The following is a 17,852-nucleotide window of genomic DNA, read 5'->3' as shown; positions in this document are numbered from 1 at the left end:
AGAACTTTTCCCCTGTTCTGGAGTTCTGTTACAAGCCGAACAGGGGGGTGTTCGGCTCATCTCTAGGCTCTTTATAGGAGCCACAGAGCAACAAATTGCATCTTACAAAAAAAGTTGGGTTATTATTTCCCAAAAAGAAAGCATGTACAGATTTTCAGCCCAACTTTTATGCTCTTTTGAATTGGCCAATAGTTTTGAGGAAGATAAGCAAGCATATTGCAACTGCAAAAATCAATTTTTATTTTAAATTTAGCACACCTTTTAAGTCTTTTTGTATAGTCCCCATTTTCTGAGGAATTGAACTGACAGATTGCATTTGGTCATAAAATTTTTTTTTTCTATTTTAGACAAGCTAATGTGGTAAAGCTGTCCATTCTTTCTGGCAAAAAGCCTTCATATCCTGTAAATTCTTAGGTTTTATAGCATGAACCGAATATCTGAGATCTCCTCAAAGTATCTCTATGATGTTGAGGTTAGGAGATTGTGATGGCCACTCTAGAACCTTCACTATTTTCTGCTGCAGAAACATTGTCATGTCAGAAAGTTCCAGCGCAGCCAATGCACAGCTTCTAGGCTGATTAATGCATTTCTTTCCCCAATAGTTTCTGATAATATGCTGAATTCATTCTGTCATCAATTTGGAATACATTTTCTGTGCGGCTGCTAAGCCTCCCCCCCCCCCCCAAAAAAAAAGTTCCATGGTAGGGATAGTTCTTCAGAAGCCTTATTGACTGCATTTCATTGTAGTGTTTGGTTGTAGGTTGTGGCCTCAACTTGGTATGTTGTTTTTTCTGGTGTTGGATCAGCAAAAATGGCTAACATTCCCCAAATTTTGACAGACATATTTAAAGGTATGAGTACAAATGTAAATATAAAATAAGATGTATCGACTCACCCCCTTGAGGATCCTTTATATTACATTTTATAGTTATATGTAAATAAAATGGCGAGACAAAATAATATCCATCATTAAAGAACAAATCAATTATTTCTTCACTTTAAAATGTACAGGAAACAAACAGGAATCATAAAAAAATCAGGTAGATTAAAAAAATCCTCAGAGGCAAAGTTAAGCACAATGTCACATTTCCCTGTTTCTAAAACTTTTGTTTTATATGGTTTCAATTGTATTAAGAAATCCAGTAACTCTTTTGTAGATCAACTATGGTGCAACCAGCTATGTATTAAGTAACAAGGATAACTACCCATCATTTTTCCGGACTGTTCAGAGTAACAAGGCCATTTATTTGACTCTATCAAGTCTTCTCCAAATCTTTGGATGGACATGGGTTGGAGTTCTATCTTCTGATGATGACAGCGGTTATGAAGAAACCCAGCTTCTGATCCAATATCTGGCTATAAAGGGCATTTGTATTGCCTACATGATAAAGATAAGGTATGTTGTACTAAGTGCTGTAGATGAAATTTTAAAAAACAGCATCAAGATAATTAGAAGGTCATCTGCTCAGGTTATAATCCTTTGTGGGACCTTTTCTTCATTCATAGCTGATAATTTAGCAAAGCTAAGCGATGTGCTCCATGATAAGACTTTCATTTTTGGACCAATATTTGCTTCAAAAACATTTCTTGTGGAGCATTACAGAAAGGTTCTTGAAGGTAGTCTGGCTTTAGAATTTTTTGCTCTTCCTGTTCCTGATATGAAGCATTTCTATGATCGTTTTCATCCTGAGGACAGGTTACTAGCACATATATGGCTGGTAAATTTACATTGTACAACAAATGAACCCCGTAATAGAATCTATATGGGTATATATAAATGTCCTCTACTTCACAACTGCTCCGGGACTGAGCGTATCAGTGATTTCACTAGTTTCCAAAGCCCAGGTTTAACTGATCGAGTATATAAAGCAGTTTATTCTTTGGCTCGTGCTCTACACAACATGTATCTTTCTCCAGCCAAAAAGTCTCAAGATAAGACGACTCAGGCACATAACTACCCACACCAGGTAAGCAATTACTTTAATACAAAGATGATTTGTTGGACATATAAAGTACCTTTATCCTCTTACAAGAAGACTGAGGCAAAACCACAAACTTGGAAAAAATCTCACATTTCTTTCAGCCTCAGTTGTGCAAGGGTGATGTCATTCCTCCATTAATGGGATCCTAAGAAATGGTGAACACTCAGCATCTTCTGAGGAGATGCTACAAACAGTGCTGGGAAAGTCTTCTCAGTGGGATTTGGAGTACTCTACATTCCCAAGATCTTGATGGAAGATAGATAAAGTGTCCCTTGTCTGCGTGCCTAAATTGAAGGAAAAGGTAAGTATACTATGCAGCCCCCCAACCCACCCTACTGATTCTTTTTTTCTTAAACTTTCATGCTGCTTTTCAGAAATGGTGAGTGTGTGTGTGTGTGTGTGTGTGTGTGTGGGGGGGGGGCACTTGGAAAGAGGACTACATTCACATCTACATTTTATCAATTTCACTTTTCCAAAATCTCCCCAGAATTTGCCAATTTTTAGCACAGTAGAGCTCTCTTAGAATAAACGGGATTCACTTGCGTTGTTCAGTCACATACCTCAGAAATAAGAGAATTATTCTGCATAGCCAACACAGTGCGTCCCTGTTCACCATTTTAGGTCATTTTGGGCTGAATTCAGACCTGAAATGGACCAGAACACGCACACGACTCCTGTGCAATTCACTCCGCAGCCGTCCCGGAGCTGTGTGAACTGGCACCATTGAGTGCCGGTCACAGGCTCCTGACATGCAATTTGGATGCGGGGAAACCCGCACCCAATTCACAAAAGTTTGAACCCTGTCTACAGAGCTGTAGAGTGGAGTGACCCCCCCCCCCAGTCTTGGCCTGCCCTGTGCAACTATCCTGTGTGAAACAGGCCAGTCAGTGGGGAAACAAATGGGTGGGAGAAAACAGTTGGTCCAAGTGCGGGGTAAACAATATAAATCTAGTCCTAAATATCCTCTGATAACACCATGATCTGCTTATTGTGACTGGGGAGATGATTGGACCAACAAGCTGACATTTTGGAATCATATGTCAATATGATGAAATATTGAGACCAGCCTGAGTTTTGACATTGCTGATACCTTGTTGGAGCCAGAACATTTAAACATTTACATGTTTACATTGTTTTTGATGACATTCCTTCCATTGGAAAGAAATGACTTCATTCAGAGCAAAATGTGTCCTGAACAATATTCCAAAAGCTTGTGTTCCCATAACTGGCTGTACAGTAAGTGGGTGCTGAAATGACCACCAACTGGAGACCAGAATGAATCAGAGCAAAGGATATGTCATCAGCACACAAGGGAACTCCATAAGAGGATCCAATGCTTTAGCTAATGTTCACATCACAGCAAAGGACAAAAATGTTTCAGAGTAACGCAAGACCGCTCCATCAGGTGTGTTGACTTTAACTTTGAGGAAAATTTCAAGGTAGTGACTCGCCTCAGGTGATACATAGAGATAAAACAAATCCTCCTAAATAAGGTGTACCTGCAGTCTTCTCTTCTCTACAACTGATCGAAGTGCTGAATTTTATAAAGCGTGTCTAATATTTCAGAAAACGGGGCAGAGAGCTGAAATTACACTCTGCAGAGTTCAGTGAGGAGAGCTCTGAGAGCTGATTGGAGGGAAGAGATACACACCCCTCTACACAGCTCACAGGAACAGAGCTGCAGCTGTCAATTTGCTCTAGGTCCCTTCCCTGTCACCATTTTTCTCTTGGTGTCAGGAGAACTTGTGAGATAGCTGATAGCAGAGGAACGAGGCAGCAGACAGAAATGGCGCTTAGTGCTTTTAATTGAGGTGAGTACACGCTATAGAAGGATATACTTTGTTCAGACATAGGCCTGATTATTAATCCCACAAATGGCCAGAATTGTATAACAAAAGTTGGTCCCTAAACGTCAATGGGCAATATTCACAAAACCATTCACCAGCAGAACCCAGGAAGATTTACATATCTTAAAGCAACTGATTTAAAATTGTACCGTTATAATTACTATTCATTTTGAACAATATTTTATGTAAATCATGAACCTAGTCCAACTTTAGACTTTTCAGATATATAGAGTATTTAAATGTGTTCTGTTTCTTTCTTTTAGTCAATGTTAATGTAAGGCCAAACAGGATAAAATATTTTTGTATCAAAAACAATTGCCATGTGTTATTTTCCTTGCCATCAACATTTTTAATTCTTTGTCCTGTTTACTGTATATGCAGTCCACCGATGGTTGTATGGCATCTCCCGGGGGGTGACAACAGTGGACCACGCCTGCCTAATGTGTGTTGAAATGGCCCCTTGTAGTCACCTGGGAGACAGGGACAGTGTTCTCACCCCATAACAGGAAGTTCCTGAATAAGGACCTTCATGGCAGGCTCATCGGGGATTGTTTTAATGAAAATGGCAGATTTTAATTGATTGAAAATATTTTTTTCAATTACATGAACATGTTAAAGCTCTTATGAGATTTTAGTGATTGGGTTTTATCTACTCTGGATTTTAAGACATCCACATTAAGATATTAGATACGATAGGTCTCCATAATGGATGTGTTTCACTGTAATCTCTTGTTTTTTTCACAATAGCTGGTCACAGATCGCTCTCTGTGGGGGCAGCCTAGATACTGTATAATTTGTCTTTTTTTCATTTACCATTTTACCAGCTTAATTATTGGGTCAAAAATCTGAAAAGCTTGAAGGGTGACCTGCTTTTTGAGGAAAATGGGGAACTTGTCACCCCATTCGACATTGTAAATTGGAAGTCTTTAAAAAATGGCTCTCTACTTGTTAGACGAGTTGGCAGTACCTTCATTGCAAACGGATCTCAGCAGAATTTCTCCATCAGGGTAGAGAACATTGTATGGAAAACTGGAATTAACAAGGTTAGATATGTTCTCTAAATTCCATAAAATATAAAGTGTATCTAAAAATATTTAATTTTTCCCTTTCCCATTGTCCCATTGGGGAGACTTCCTGTAGATGTAAGTGGGAGGGAGTATGATTATCTACATGAGGACAATCACTTTACACCAGAAAAGGCTTCCATATTGGAGGGTTTCCCCTCAACTTCCGTTCTGGTGACAATGCACTCATTTATTTTTATCTTTAATATTTTATTGTTTATACATAACATTATCATTTCATTTAGAGCAGCACAGTAAAAAGTAATAAAATGGTCTATAAAAAATGAGTACATACAATGTTTTTTTCTTTTTTAAAGAGTAAAGATTTTCTCATCTTACAAAGAAAACATTTAGATACATATAGACATCATCTGTTAATGCATGCAATGTTCAACCCTCAGCGTAAACATCATCTAAGAAAATTAAATAAGGGTACACCATCAAGTTGGGGTAAACCAGTAACTCCTCAGGGTCATTTTTAAGATACTATATCAGGTGCAGCAGCTGGTTCATTGCAGTAGACCTGAGGTGGTACTTGTAATGTTGAGAGTTTCTAGTCCAATAATACAATTGCAAAAAGATTGTTAGTTCAGTTGCACTAACCTGGCTTATGGAACCAAAAAAAAAGATAACAGGGAGAAAAAGAAATAAAGAGAAATCCTAGCTGGGTAACTGTAAGAAGATCAGAATAGAATGGAATAGAGGGGTTAGAGTCGGGAGAGGGTACAAATTAAAACAGGTTGGGTGGGAAGGTTGTTGGGTGACCATTTGGAGAGGCAAATCCTTAGGTATTCATGTGTGCCTCAGGCGCTTTTAGGGGAATGGTTTTGAATCATGGAGAACCTGATAAAATGATCCATGTGTTCCACATGGTCACATAAGTAGGGTACCTGTTGTGGTGTTCAAGGCACATGTAGATGGGTTAGCTCAATATTCTACTCTGCAATTGTAGAAGAAGATGATTTCCAATGTCTCAGGATTACATTCCTGGCAGCGAGTTGGAAGAAGCGAAGCAGGCTCTTCTTGGCAGAATATATGGTGCGCAGGAACATGGAGAATAAGTTCATGGAAAGGGGATACAGAGGTATGTGTATCCATGACCATGTCATGTATTTGAAAACAATCAATGAAGGATTAGAGACTGAATTAAGTAATTGCTTGTAGACCTGTCTGAAGAGATGTGTTTTGAGGGTATGTTTAAATGTTTCTAGGGTTGGTGAGTGATGAATGTTATGCAGAAGTGAGACTCAGAAAAGTGAGAGACCTGCAGAAAATCTTGATGAGGATCTTATATGAGGAGGAGATCAGAATAAACTGGGTGTTTCCGCAAAAATGTTGGTGAAAATGAGAGATTTTCGTGAAATTGCATCACTTTAATCAAGTACATTACAGCCAGTACAAAAATCTAGAGTGTTTTTTGGTGCATTTAAGGGTACTCTAGGTTTTAAATTGCTCCTGAGGGATACAAAAGTTACTTACGACTATCCAGGACCTCTCCTTGAGTAAAGTAAAGAGAGCAATCATTAGCTTATTAAAAACAACCCTTTTTGTTTTTTTAATCTAATTTCACTTAAACGGTCAATAAGCGAAATTGACAATTTCAGCTTCAGCTATAATGAAATCGTCAATTTTATGGTTTTAGCAGTTTTTACAAAATTGCTCAGCTCATCCCTAGATGTGCACAGTGGATATTGAGTTTCATCAGCGGATTAGAAATTCATCCCATCAACAATATAAGATAACATGAGTACTGCAATAGGGGCAGCAAACATGCACACGCTAACAGCCCATATGCCTCATGCACAGGGGATACAGACTAAGAAGCAAGTCTAATGAAGGATGTTTTCAGGTTTTTCTGGATTGCTTTGACTTCCTTTAATCGCTTCAGCCCCGGAAGATTTTACCCCCTTCCTGACCAGAGCACTTTTGGCAATTCGGCACTGCGTCGCTTTAACTGACAATTGCGTGGTCGTGCGACGTTGCACCCAAACAAAATTGACGTCCTTTTTTCCCCACAAATAGAGCTTTCTTTTGGTGGTATTTGATCACCTCTGCAGTTTTTATTTTTTGCGCTATAAACAAAAAAAAGTGACAGTTTTGAAAAAAACTCATTATTTTTTACTTTTTGCTATAATAAATATCCCCCAAAAATATATAAAAAAAAATATTTTTTTCCTCAGTTTAGGCCGATATGTATTCTTCTACATATTTTTGGTAAAAAAAATCGCAATAAGCGTATATTGATTGGTTTGCGCACAAGTTATAGTGTCTACAAAATACGGGATAGATTTATAGCATTTTCAGTTATGTTTTTTTTTTTTACTAGTAATGGCGGCGAGCTGCGATTTTTATTGTGACTGCAACATTATTGCAGACACAACGGACAATTTTGACACATTTTTGGGACCATTGGCATTAATACAGCGATCAATGCTATAAAAATGCATCGATTACTGTAAAAATGTCACTGGCAGTGTAGGGGTTAACACTAGGGGGCGATCAAGGGGTTAATTGTGTTCCCTAGTGTGTGTTTTAACTGAAGGGGGGAGGGGACTGACTAGGGGAGATGACAGATCGCTGTTCATACTTTGTATGAACAGATGATCTGTTACTTCTCCCCTCAGAGAACCGGGATCTCTGTATTCTGGTTCTCGCTGTGTCGTTGAGACCACCGAGCACTCGCATCGGCTCCGGGGGCAAGCTGCGGGTGCATGCACGCCCCTAGTGGCCACCAGAGGGAGCGATGTAACATAACAGTGATTCGCGCAGCTGAGCCATGTTGCCGCAGTACAACTGCAGCAGCTGGTCAGCAAGCGGTTATGTTTCTCGAAGATTTCCTTTAAGAAATGCTTAAAAGCTCATGTACAGGAGCCCTAGAAGGAAGAAAAAGTTAGTGATTTGGGGAAGGTTTATATTATCCCCTTACTAATTTGACATATGTGTAAAGACAAACTAAAAAGCATCTGGATAGAAATGAACAGCTGAATAACAAAATTAAAAATTCATGTTCCCTTAGAGAAACAAAATTTCATGGCACCACGCTGTAAACATTTTGGGGAATGAAATAAACTTCCCTTCCAGCAGCATTACAATGCTGCTGGAAACTGTCTGGAGAGGAGTGCTTCACATTAGCTAACCAAATAGACTTTTTTCAGTTCTATATGTGCCCCACACACCAGTTTCTATTTCATAGTGAAGACTCTGCACCTAATTAGCAAAGGGAATATGCAGTTTTCCAGTGTATTCCATATACCAGTTTACCAGTGTAACCTGGTATATGGAATGTGAGCTGAGAGTTGATAGTTTATGTCATTATCTATGCTTGTGCAGTGATTACACTACATGAGCAGAGCTTGCAGGGTTAACAACTCTCCTCATCCCTCCCACTCTGAGCTGAGGGAGGGGTTGGTGGGGACGACAGAGGGATTGGAGCATGCAGCTCCAGCTCTCCATTCTCTGAGCTACCTGTCACTAGGGATGAGCTGAACATCCCACCCCCACCCCCCTGGTTTGTTTCGCACCAGAGCATCCAAACAAGCAAAAAACTTCGGTCGAACATGCGAACACCGTTAAAGTCTATGGGACATGAAAGCAAAAAATCAAAAGTGCTAATTTTAAAGGCTTATATGCATGTTTTTGGGGACCCGGGTCCATGTATCAATGCAAAAAAAAGTTTTAAAAACTGCAGTTTTATTGGGAGCAGTGATTTTAAGAATGCTTAAAATGAAACAATAAAATGAAATATTCATTTAAATATCATGCCGGATGGGGGGGGGGGTGTATATAGTATGCCTGTAAAGTGGCTCAGTTTTCCCGTGTTTAGAACAATGACATTTTTAAAGGAAAAAAAGTAATTTAAAACTGCTTGTGGATGTAATGTATTGTCGGGAAAAACGTCATGAGAAAGCCCCCCTCCCCCCCCAGCCTTTGGGTCTGGTATGGATATTAAGGGGAACACCGCACCAAAACATTTTTTTAAAAATGGCGTGGGGGGCCCCCAGGCACTATATGCTCTGAACAGAAACATATATACTATACAGCCTGCTCTATATACTCTGCAGAAAATTGGGCCTTAGGTGTTGGTGGTGCCAGAACACTGTAACCCCTCACAGTTACTCTTGTTGGGCGCAGGAACAGGCCCTGTTGTTAAATATTATTTAAAAAATTGTAATTACATGTCCGTGTTAAACAGGGGAAGAAAAATTTGACCTTGGGTGGTGGTGCCACAACACTGTAAGCCCTCACAGATACTCTTGTAGGGTGCAGAAACGGGCCCTGCTGTGAAATATTAGATCAAAAATTGTAATTACAATACAGTGCAGCCATAGTGCAGTTGCTAATACTTTTCTGGGGGTGTACACAGTACATAATACAGTGCAGCCATAGTGCAGTTGCTACTACTTTTCTGGTGGTGTACACAGTACAAAATACAGTGTAGTGTGGTGTTGCAAAACAAAATATACATCATGTCCGGAAGGCCACCAAGGAGAGGCAGACGCTCACAGGCCACTAAAAGAGGGCAAGTAGACTCTGTGTCTACAGTCAACAGTGCTGGTCGTGGACTTGGTGCATCCTCTGCAGGTGGCTGTGGGGCACGGTTGTCCTATTTCTCAGCTGCTGGCCGTGTTATTGAGCCAAAACATGCAGAAGAGTTGGCGGAGTGGATAACAAAGCCGTCCTCATCCTCCTCATTCTTTGTCACTCAAGCTCAGAGTAGTTTGCCTTCCTATATAGCTGCCAAAGCGGCCTATTCCATCAGCTCCTTGTCCACAGTCACTCCTTCCGTAGCTCCACAATCATGCACGGAGGAGTCCCCTGAACTATTCAACCACAGTGTCGGGTACATGCTGCTGGAGGATGTGCAGCGATTTGAGGGCTCAGATGTTGGTTCCCAGGTTGAGGAAGGGAGTAACGTCAGCCTAGAGAGAAGGGGTGTCCAAGAAGGACAAGAAACCGGCAGTCATGTTCCCCCAGCTGCAGCATAGTGACAAGTTTGCTCCAGTGCCGAGGAGGGAGAGGATGATGAGGTGACTAACTCTACTTGGGTGCCTGATAGAATAGAGGAGGAGGAGGAGGCACAACTCCAATGAGGCAGGATGTCCTCTAGGGGGCAGCTTAAGGACAGCCACCCTGCTGCATCACACCGCAGAGCACCGCAGGTGCAGGGCGCTGCTGACTCCCCACTGATTTTGAAAAGTTCCTTGGTGTGGGCATTTTGGACACGTGTGCAGCAGATCGCACCATTGCTGTTTGCAACCTACTGTATGTCTGAATCGGATCAAGCGTGACCAGAACAGCAGCCACTTGGGCACCACATGCTTGACCACACATATGACGACCTCCCATGCAGTTTGTTTCCTGTATACTATATTTGAGATTTAATATCTCTCAGATATGATTTGGGTTAAATGAGAGTTCTTTGACCATGAGTGAAAGCTTTAACACAATAACAACATTTATTGGTGAGTAGTTGAAAGTCTATCTAATACACAACCATCTAACTATAGTCTACACCAAGGAAGAAAATATTAGGTTAAAATAAGCGAATTACATGAAGGAATACAGAGTATATTCCTCAAAACATTATTCTACAAACATATTTAGTTACAAGTAAAATGCAGAACTTTCCCATAATTACCCTTTGCACCAAGGTTCCATTCTGATGGCTGCTCTCCCATAAAAGTATGTGTTTCCCTCCCATCTAGTCTGTGTATATCATTACAGGCTGATGCCTCGTTGGTTGGCATAGCGTGGCTCTGATTGGTGAGCTTCCCTATTCCTTTTACGGACTGGCTACATCTGCAATCCCTATACTTTGCATAAGTTAGCCCCCTTTAATGCAAATCCTTGTGACTATTCTGAGCAGGAGATTAACTTGAATTTTCCCGGGAAGTTAAGTATTAATTTTGGGTTGGCCTCCCTTCACATCCAGCATGGGATCCTTTGAAGTGAGTATGTGTAAAACAATGAGGTTTGGATCCCATTGTTTGTATACACAAGCCTAGGCACCAACAACTGGTCTGGTCAACCAGAGATTTCTGTGAAGATAATATGTTCCGCCCTACATATGGTCTAGCAGGCATGGGTTACCTTTCCTTCACGGAGCACTGGGTAACTCTGCTGGCAGCTGGGAAGGATGCAGGACAGCGTTCAGTATTGTTGGAGCTTGTTCCGCCACCACGCCTCCAAAATGCTAGTGGTAATTCTGCTACAGCTCTCTCCTCCACCCCTTCCTCTACTTCTTCCTCTATGGCCTCTTGTGCAGATTTGTCCTCTGAACCAGCTCCATAAGCATTCAAGGGGCTACGCAAGCGTTCAGGTAAAAAGATGGCAAGCGGTGCATGAGTTACATAATGATATAGTAGGTGAGGTTTAAAAAAGACACAAGTCCATCAAGTCCAACTTATGTGTGTGATTATATGTCAGTATTACATTGTATATCCCTGTATGTTGCGGTCGTTCAGGTGCTTATATAATAGTTTCTTGAAACTATCGATGCCCCCCACTGGGACCACCACCTGTGGAAGGGAATTCCACATCCTTGCCGCTCTTACAGAAAAGAACCTTCTACGTAGTTTAAGGTTTAACTACTGCTTAGGGGACAGGAGCCACACTGGGGCAAAGATTCTGTCAGCTCTGCAGGGGCAGGCACAGTGGTGGTTGACACCATGCCAGCTTCAGCCAGGAATGGTTGTATGTGACAATGGCACCAACCTTCTCTCCGCCCTCTGAGAGGGACACTTGACCCATGTTCCATGTTTGGCACACGTCCTGAATTTGGTGGTGCAGCGTTTCTTGAGCAGGTACCCAGGCTTACAAGATCTCCTGAGGCAGGCCAGAAAGGTCTGTGGTCATTTCTGCTGGTCATACAATGCCAGTGCATGGCTGGCTGACATTCAAAGGGAATGCAACCTGCCCACCAACCGCCTCATTTGTGACATGTCCACCAGGTGGAACCCAACGTTGGAAAAGCTGCAGTGGCTGCACATGCAGCAGAGGGCAATCAATGAGTACCTGTGTGAGTATGGCACCAGGACAGGGTCAAGGGAGCTTGGCTTCTTTTTGCCATGCCAGTGGCTACTGATCAAGGATGCATGCACTGTCCTGTCACCATTTGAGGAGTCCACGAGGATGATGCGCAGCGACAATGCATGCATCAGTGATACTGTCCCTCTTGTCTTCCTGTGGGAGCACACGCTTTGTGGAATAATGGACAGGGCACTTGAGGCAGAACAGCGGGAGGAAGAGAAGGACTTCCTTACCTCTCAAGGCCCCCTTTACCCAGATATTATTCCTTTGGGCCCGATAAAACACACAGGAAGAGGAGGAGGAGGAGGAGGAGGAGGAAGACTGTGTCAGCACGGACGTGGAGGATAACACTCAGCAGCAGTCTTCAAGGGATGGTTTTCAGTCCCCAGAAACCAAAGAAGTTGTACGTGGCTGGGAGGAGGTTGTTACGTATCATGTGATCCTTAGTGACCCTGAGGACTCGGAATCCAATGCCTCTGCAATCTTTCACAGGCTTTGCAGAACCAGGGAGGCCAGGCAGCATAAGGACCCTAGGATTTGTGGTATCAAAGAGAAATATCATTACTGGCTGGCAACCCTTCTTGATCCACATTACAAGGGTAAGGTTGCAGAACTCATCCTGCCTTCACAGAGGGAGCAGAGGATGAAACATCTTCAGGAGGCCTTGAAGAACGGTTTGTGCAATGCGTTTCCAGACCCTGGGAGGTTACAATTTCCTGGTGCTGGACAAAGTGTTGCTGAGGCTTCGTTCAGTCAGAGGAAGAGCGGTGGAGAAGGTGGCCGGCTGACCGATGCCTTTATTTTTCAGTCTTCAGTGCCAAGGTCTGATCAGTTCAAGCAACCATCACCAATGTCTGTATTACATGGTGCATGAATATCTAGGTGCAAGAGCAGACTGGGAGACCTTTCCAACAGACCATTTACTGGGTTACTGGGTCTTGAGGATGGACCACTGGACAGAACTTGTTCAATATGCAATTGAGCTACTGGCCTGTCCTGCATCCAGCACGCTTTCTGAACGTGCTGCTGAAGGGTTTGTAATGGATCAAAGAGTGCGCCTGTCCACAGACTCTGTTGATAGGCTCACATTCATAAAAATGAATCAGTCTTGGATCAGCAGCAATCAAGCACCTGATGCTGATGAAACTGATTGAATTTGCTTTTGATCTGGGATCCCTTGAAGACTGCCTATGCTGACTATCCTATTCCTCCACAATCTTGATGATGCTAGCTTCCAACAATATTTTTGGTTTAGGGCACCACCACCACTGCCTAAGGCCCAATTTTTCTGTCCCTGTTTAACAGGGGCATGTAATTACAATTTCTTATCTAATATTTCACAGCAGGGCCCATTTCTGTGCCTAACAAGAGTATCTGTGATGGGTTACAGTGTTGTGGCATCACCACCACCAAATGAAAAAACGGTGGTAAACCCACGCAATAGAAATAGGTAAAAACTTGGTATAAAACTGCTGCCTCCACAGATGCGATCACCACCAAAGTGGAAAAAGCTGAGTGTGAAAAAATTAAAGGTGTGGGTGTGGCGCTGTTCTAATTAAGAAACCTATGTGAAAATAAATAAATATATAATCCTGTGGCATATATAATGGCTCTATAGTGCCATAATAGACTCACCTATGATAAGTGAAAATAAATATATATATAGGTCTGTATCTCAAAGGTAAATCACAAACCAAACAAGTGAACGCAAAAATAAAAATAAAAATGTGACAAACTTTTCAAATGTGTGAGTATTTCTACTATATGTAAAGATAGCGTGTTCCACTGTGATACATGGTTAACATGGCAAACATTAATAAAATTGATTAAAAACAACGTGGAAAAAAAAAGTGAAATAAAAGGGGGGGGGGCGAGGAGGGAGGGGGGGGGGGGGGGCAAACGGAATAAGTGACTGGTGCTTAATGGAGCAATAATATTTAGTCCCTGTAAAGTGCACGAGTGGCAAATAGTGCTGATAACTTGATTTTCTTGATAAACAAGTGTATTCAATGTAGTCCTCTAATGCTTGTTTTCATTGGTGACAGTGTTTTAAATCTCGTGCTCTTAATGTGCAAACACTCACCAGCTTTATTCACCCCTGCAGGGATATCAGGCAGTCACAGTCTATGCCACTGTTCCTGGCACTCTCAGGATCGAGTTGGTGTTTGACATAGAAGAGAAGGGATGTCCATAGCGTAAAACCGTTTAAAAAGTTTTTATTATAAAAATGACAGAGCGGTACTCACATACTAGTAGCTCATATAAAGCAAAAAAGATCTCAGTTGAACCGTCAAAGAAATCCTATATTCCCTGAGAGATGATTCAAGACGTAGATTTAGGCCACGCCCTACGCGTCCCACCACCACCAAAGGCCCAATTTTTCTGCCCCTGCCCCAGCAGCAGAAAAAAAGAATAAGCGTGCCCCACGGCCACCTGCCCACCTGCAGAGGATGCACCAGCACTGTTGACTGTAGACACAGAGCCTGCTTGCCCTCTTTTAGTGGCCTGTGAGCGTCTGCCTCTCCTTGGTGACCTTCCGGACATGATGTATACTTTGTTTGGCAACACAACACTGCACTGTATTGTGTACTGTGTACACCAGGAGAAAAGTAGTAGCAACTGCACTACGGTTGCAATGTATTGTGTGCTGTGTACACCACCAGAAAAGTATTAGCAACTGCACCACACTGCACTGTATTGTGTAATGTGTACACCACCAGAAAAGTAAAAGATACAGACTATAAGAATTGGATAATGTGCTGGCCTGCCAACATCCTACATAGCATTATAAAGGAAAAAAGTGCAGAGGAATGTACTAAGCGGATGCCCCCTTGGACTTTGAAGGGCAGGAAGGAATAAATAGAGAGTAAATAAGTGTAAAGGGCACAACATTTATGAATGGGTATATTATTGTTATATCTATAACACAAATATGTATATGTATAATACAAACATAGTATTTATATTATAGGTATCAATAATGTAATTTAGAGCCTGTTGTATCATATTACAAAAATAATGTGTAGAAAGTACTTACATATATGTTATTGACTCCTTGAACAGTAAAGAAATAAAAACAAAAAAGAGGGTACAAGCTGGCTGCATTAATCCACAAACACGGCATAAGGATTATCCGTGTGTCCATAGGCTAAATATCGAGCTGCATTCACAAGGGACACCTGGTTTCACAGCGGCAAACAGATCTGGCCACTGTAGGGACAATCATAACAAAAGGGGTAGTTAAATCAACCTAATCATATTACAGAGTAATAGAGATAAAGAGGTACTGATGGAATATAGTAAACACATGGACAGAAACCATGTCCATGTAGTAACTAGTATAAGAGTATTATTTACCTTTGAGACATGGTGTACAACTGACATCAAGGCAGCGGCCGATGAACTGACACAAAGTATCCAAGTGTCAGTGTTAATATACCCAATCAGATTGTTGTGAGCCAATCAGGTGGTTCACTCCACCTGATCAGCTGTATGCAGTACAGCTGATCGCGGAGGTCAGAGCGTCCCTCTGACATGGGGGTGCACGGCCAATGTGAGCTACGGTGGATATTTAACCTACAGGTCACCGTGTCACCTGGGCTAAATGAGGCATTCAATTTTCGCTCATTTCTTCCAGGGTTTACTTCTGGGGTCTGCAAATGAAATCTCTAAAATCCCCATTTTTTCATATATATTGATACTTTCACTATATTTTAAGATATTTTCCCTGTCTTTACCTATAGGAATTGTCTGAGCAATTTTTTCTCTTCTTCAAAAACACAGTTAGAAATGCAGGGTTGTTTGTTGCAATACTCCTCTTGCTCTACAAATACAGCCAGATATATAGTGCTAATCAGGAGGCTCTATAAATGCTCTTTGGGATTTACGTGCCTAAATAGACATCTTCATTGTTAAAGTATATGTGTATTCAAATTTCCCATTTATTTGTACTTTTACCAAAGATTTTTTGTCCATTTTATATAATCATGTCTGCTAACAATTCAATCTCTGTTCTCCATGGTAACCTTGTCTAACACTTGAGATGCCCATTGTCATCATCATCATTGTATTTTCTGTAATATTATTATTATTTTTTATGTTTTTGCAATTTTTCTTTGATTGTAAACTTGCTGACTGCCTACATCTCTTTTTCCACTAGGTGGCTCTCTAGCTCCGTCCTTGGCTGTGCCGTTGTACTCAGACACCCGGCGGGTGGGCTCCATTGATGCAGGGCAGGCATTGGACATACACCCTGTCCACGCCTTTGTTCCACTGTGTCAAGAGGAGCCTATCTACGCCTCCGCCGCCGTCTGATTGACGAGCGGCAAGCGTTCTTCCCGACGGTGACGTGGGGACACATGACATCATCACGCCCCTAGGGGCATGGCAACGCCGCGCGCCCCCAAGTCAGAGGGACCCTCTGACCTCCGCGATCAGCTGTAATGCATACAGCTGATCAGGCGGAGTGAACCACCTGATTGGCTCACACCAATCCGATTGGGTATATTAACACTGACACTTGGATACTTTGTGTCAGTTCATCGGCCGCTGCCTTGATGTCAGTTGTACTCCATGTCTCAAAGGTAAATAATACTCTTATACTAGTTACTACATGGACATGGTTTCTGTCTATGTGTTTACTATATTCCATCAGTACCTCTTTATCTCTATTACTCTGCAATATGATTAGGTTGATTTAAAGCGGGAGTCCGGCGAAACATTTTTTTTAGATGTCAGCAGCTGCAAATACTGCAGCTGCTGACTTTTAAAATAAGGTCACTCACCTGTCACGGGGTCCAGCGATGTCGGCACCCGAGACTGAACCGTCCCTCGATCCTCGGGTGCTGCCGCCGCCATTCTCAGTGAGGGAATCAGGAAGTGAAGCGTTGCGGCTTCACTTCCCGGTTCCCTACTGCGCAGGAGACAGCGGGGGAGTGCGGGAGGGGGCATGACTCCCGTGGGAGTCTATTACCGGGAGTTGGTGCAGATACCTGTATTATACAGGTATCTGCACCCCCCTAACCCCTGAAAGGTGCCAATTGTGACACCGGAGGGGGGGAGGAATCCGATGAGCGGAAGTTCCACTTTTGGGTGGAACTCTTTAACTACCCCTTTTGTTATGATTGTCCCTACAGTGGCCAGATCTGTTCGCCGCTGTGAAACCAGGTGTTCCTTGTGAATGCAGCTCGATATTTAGCCTATGGACACACGGATAATCCTTATGCCGTGTTTGTGGATTCATGCAGCCAGCTTGTACCCTCTTTTTTATTTTTATTTCTTTACTGCTCAAGGAGTCAATAACATATATGTAAGTACTTTCTACATCATTATTTTTGTAATATGATACAACAGGCTCTAAATTACATTATTGATGCCTATATTATAAATACTATGTTTGTATTATACATATACATATTTGTGTTATAGATATAACAATAATATACCCATTCATAAATTTTCCCTGAAGAAGGAAAAGTACACTCCAATGTGATTTTTCGAAAACATGTCAGGATATATGCTGCAAAATTAAAATTGAGTTCAACTCATCATGAGTAGCACTCTGGATTACCAGCTTTGGGTGATATATATTGTATAATCTTTGATGTTTTACCATTGGTGCACTGTTTGTACTGTAAACGATTTTGAGTGTTTTTTTTTAAAAATCACTTTTCTATTCTTGTATATTAATAAAGTTGGCACTTTTGTGCCTTTTACACTTATTTACTCCCTATTTATTCCTTCCTGCCCTTCAAAGTCCAAGGGGCATCCGCTTAGTGCATTCCTCTGCACTTTTTTCCTTTATAACACCAGAAAAGTAGTAGCAACTGCACTGCAGCTGCACTGTATTGTGTAATGTGTACACCACCAGAAAAGTAGTAGCAACTGCACTACGGTTGCACTGTATTGTGTAATGTGTACACCACCAGAAA

General features: G+C 41.8%; 1 protein-coding gene across 1 annotated transcript in view; it reads left to right on the top strand.

Annotated features, from left to right (window-relative positions):
• Positions 1 to 17,852, top strand: part of LOC141141099 (vomeronasal type-2 receptor 26-like) — a 77,352-nt gene that overhangs the window by 48,891 nt on the left and 10,609 nt on the right. Inside the window, exons 4-8 of the mRNA XM_073628809.1 lie at positions 1,158 to 1,967; positions 4,654 to 4,872; positions 5,211 to 5,343; positions 5,846 to 5,977; positions 7,518 to 7,600. Coding sequence (XP_073484910.1) covers positions 1,158 to 1,967; positions 4,654 to 4,872; positions 5,211 to 5,343; positions 5,846 to 5,977; positions 7,518 to 7,600 — 1,377 coding nt within the window. The remainder of the gene's footprint in view (positions 1 to 1,157; positions 1,968 to 4,653; positions 4,873 to 5,210; positions 5,344 to 5,845; positions 5,978 to 7,517; positions 7,601 to 17,852) is intronic.

The sequence above is a fragment of the Aquarana catesbeiana genome, linkage group LG04, assembly GCF_042186555.1.
Source record: "Aquarana catesbeiana isolate 2022-GZ linkage group LG04, ASM4218655v1, whole genome shotgun sequence".
In the NCBI taxonomy this organism is placed as follows: Eukaryota; Metazoa; Chordata; class Amphibia; order Anura; family Ranidae; genus Aquarana; species Aquarana catesbeiana.
Note: the sequence above shows the minus strand (reverse complement) of the source record. Positions and strands in the feature narration are given on the sequence as shown.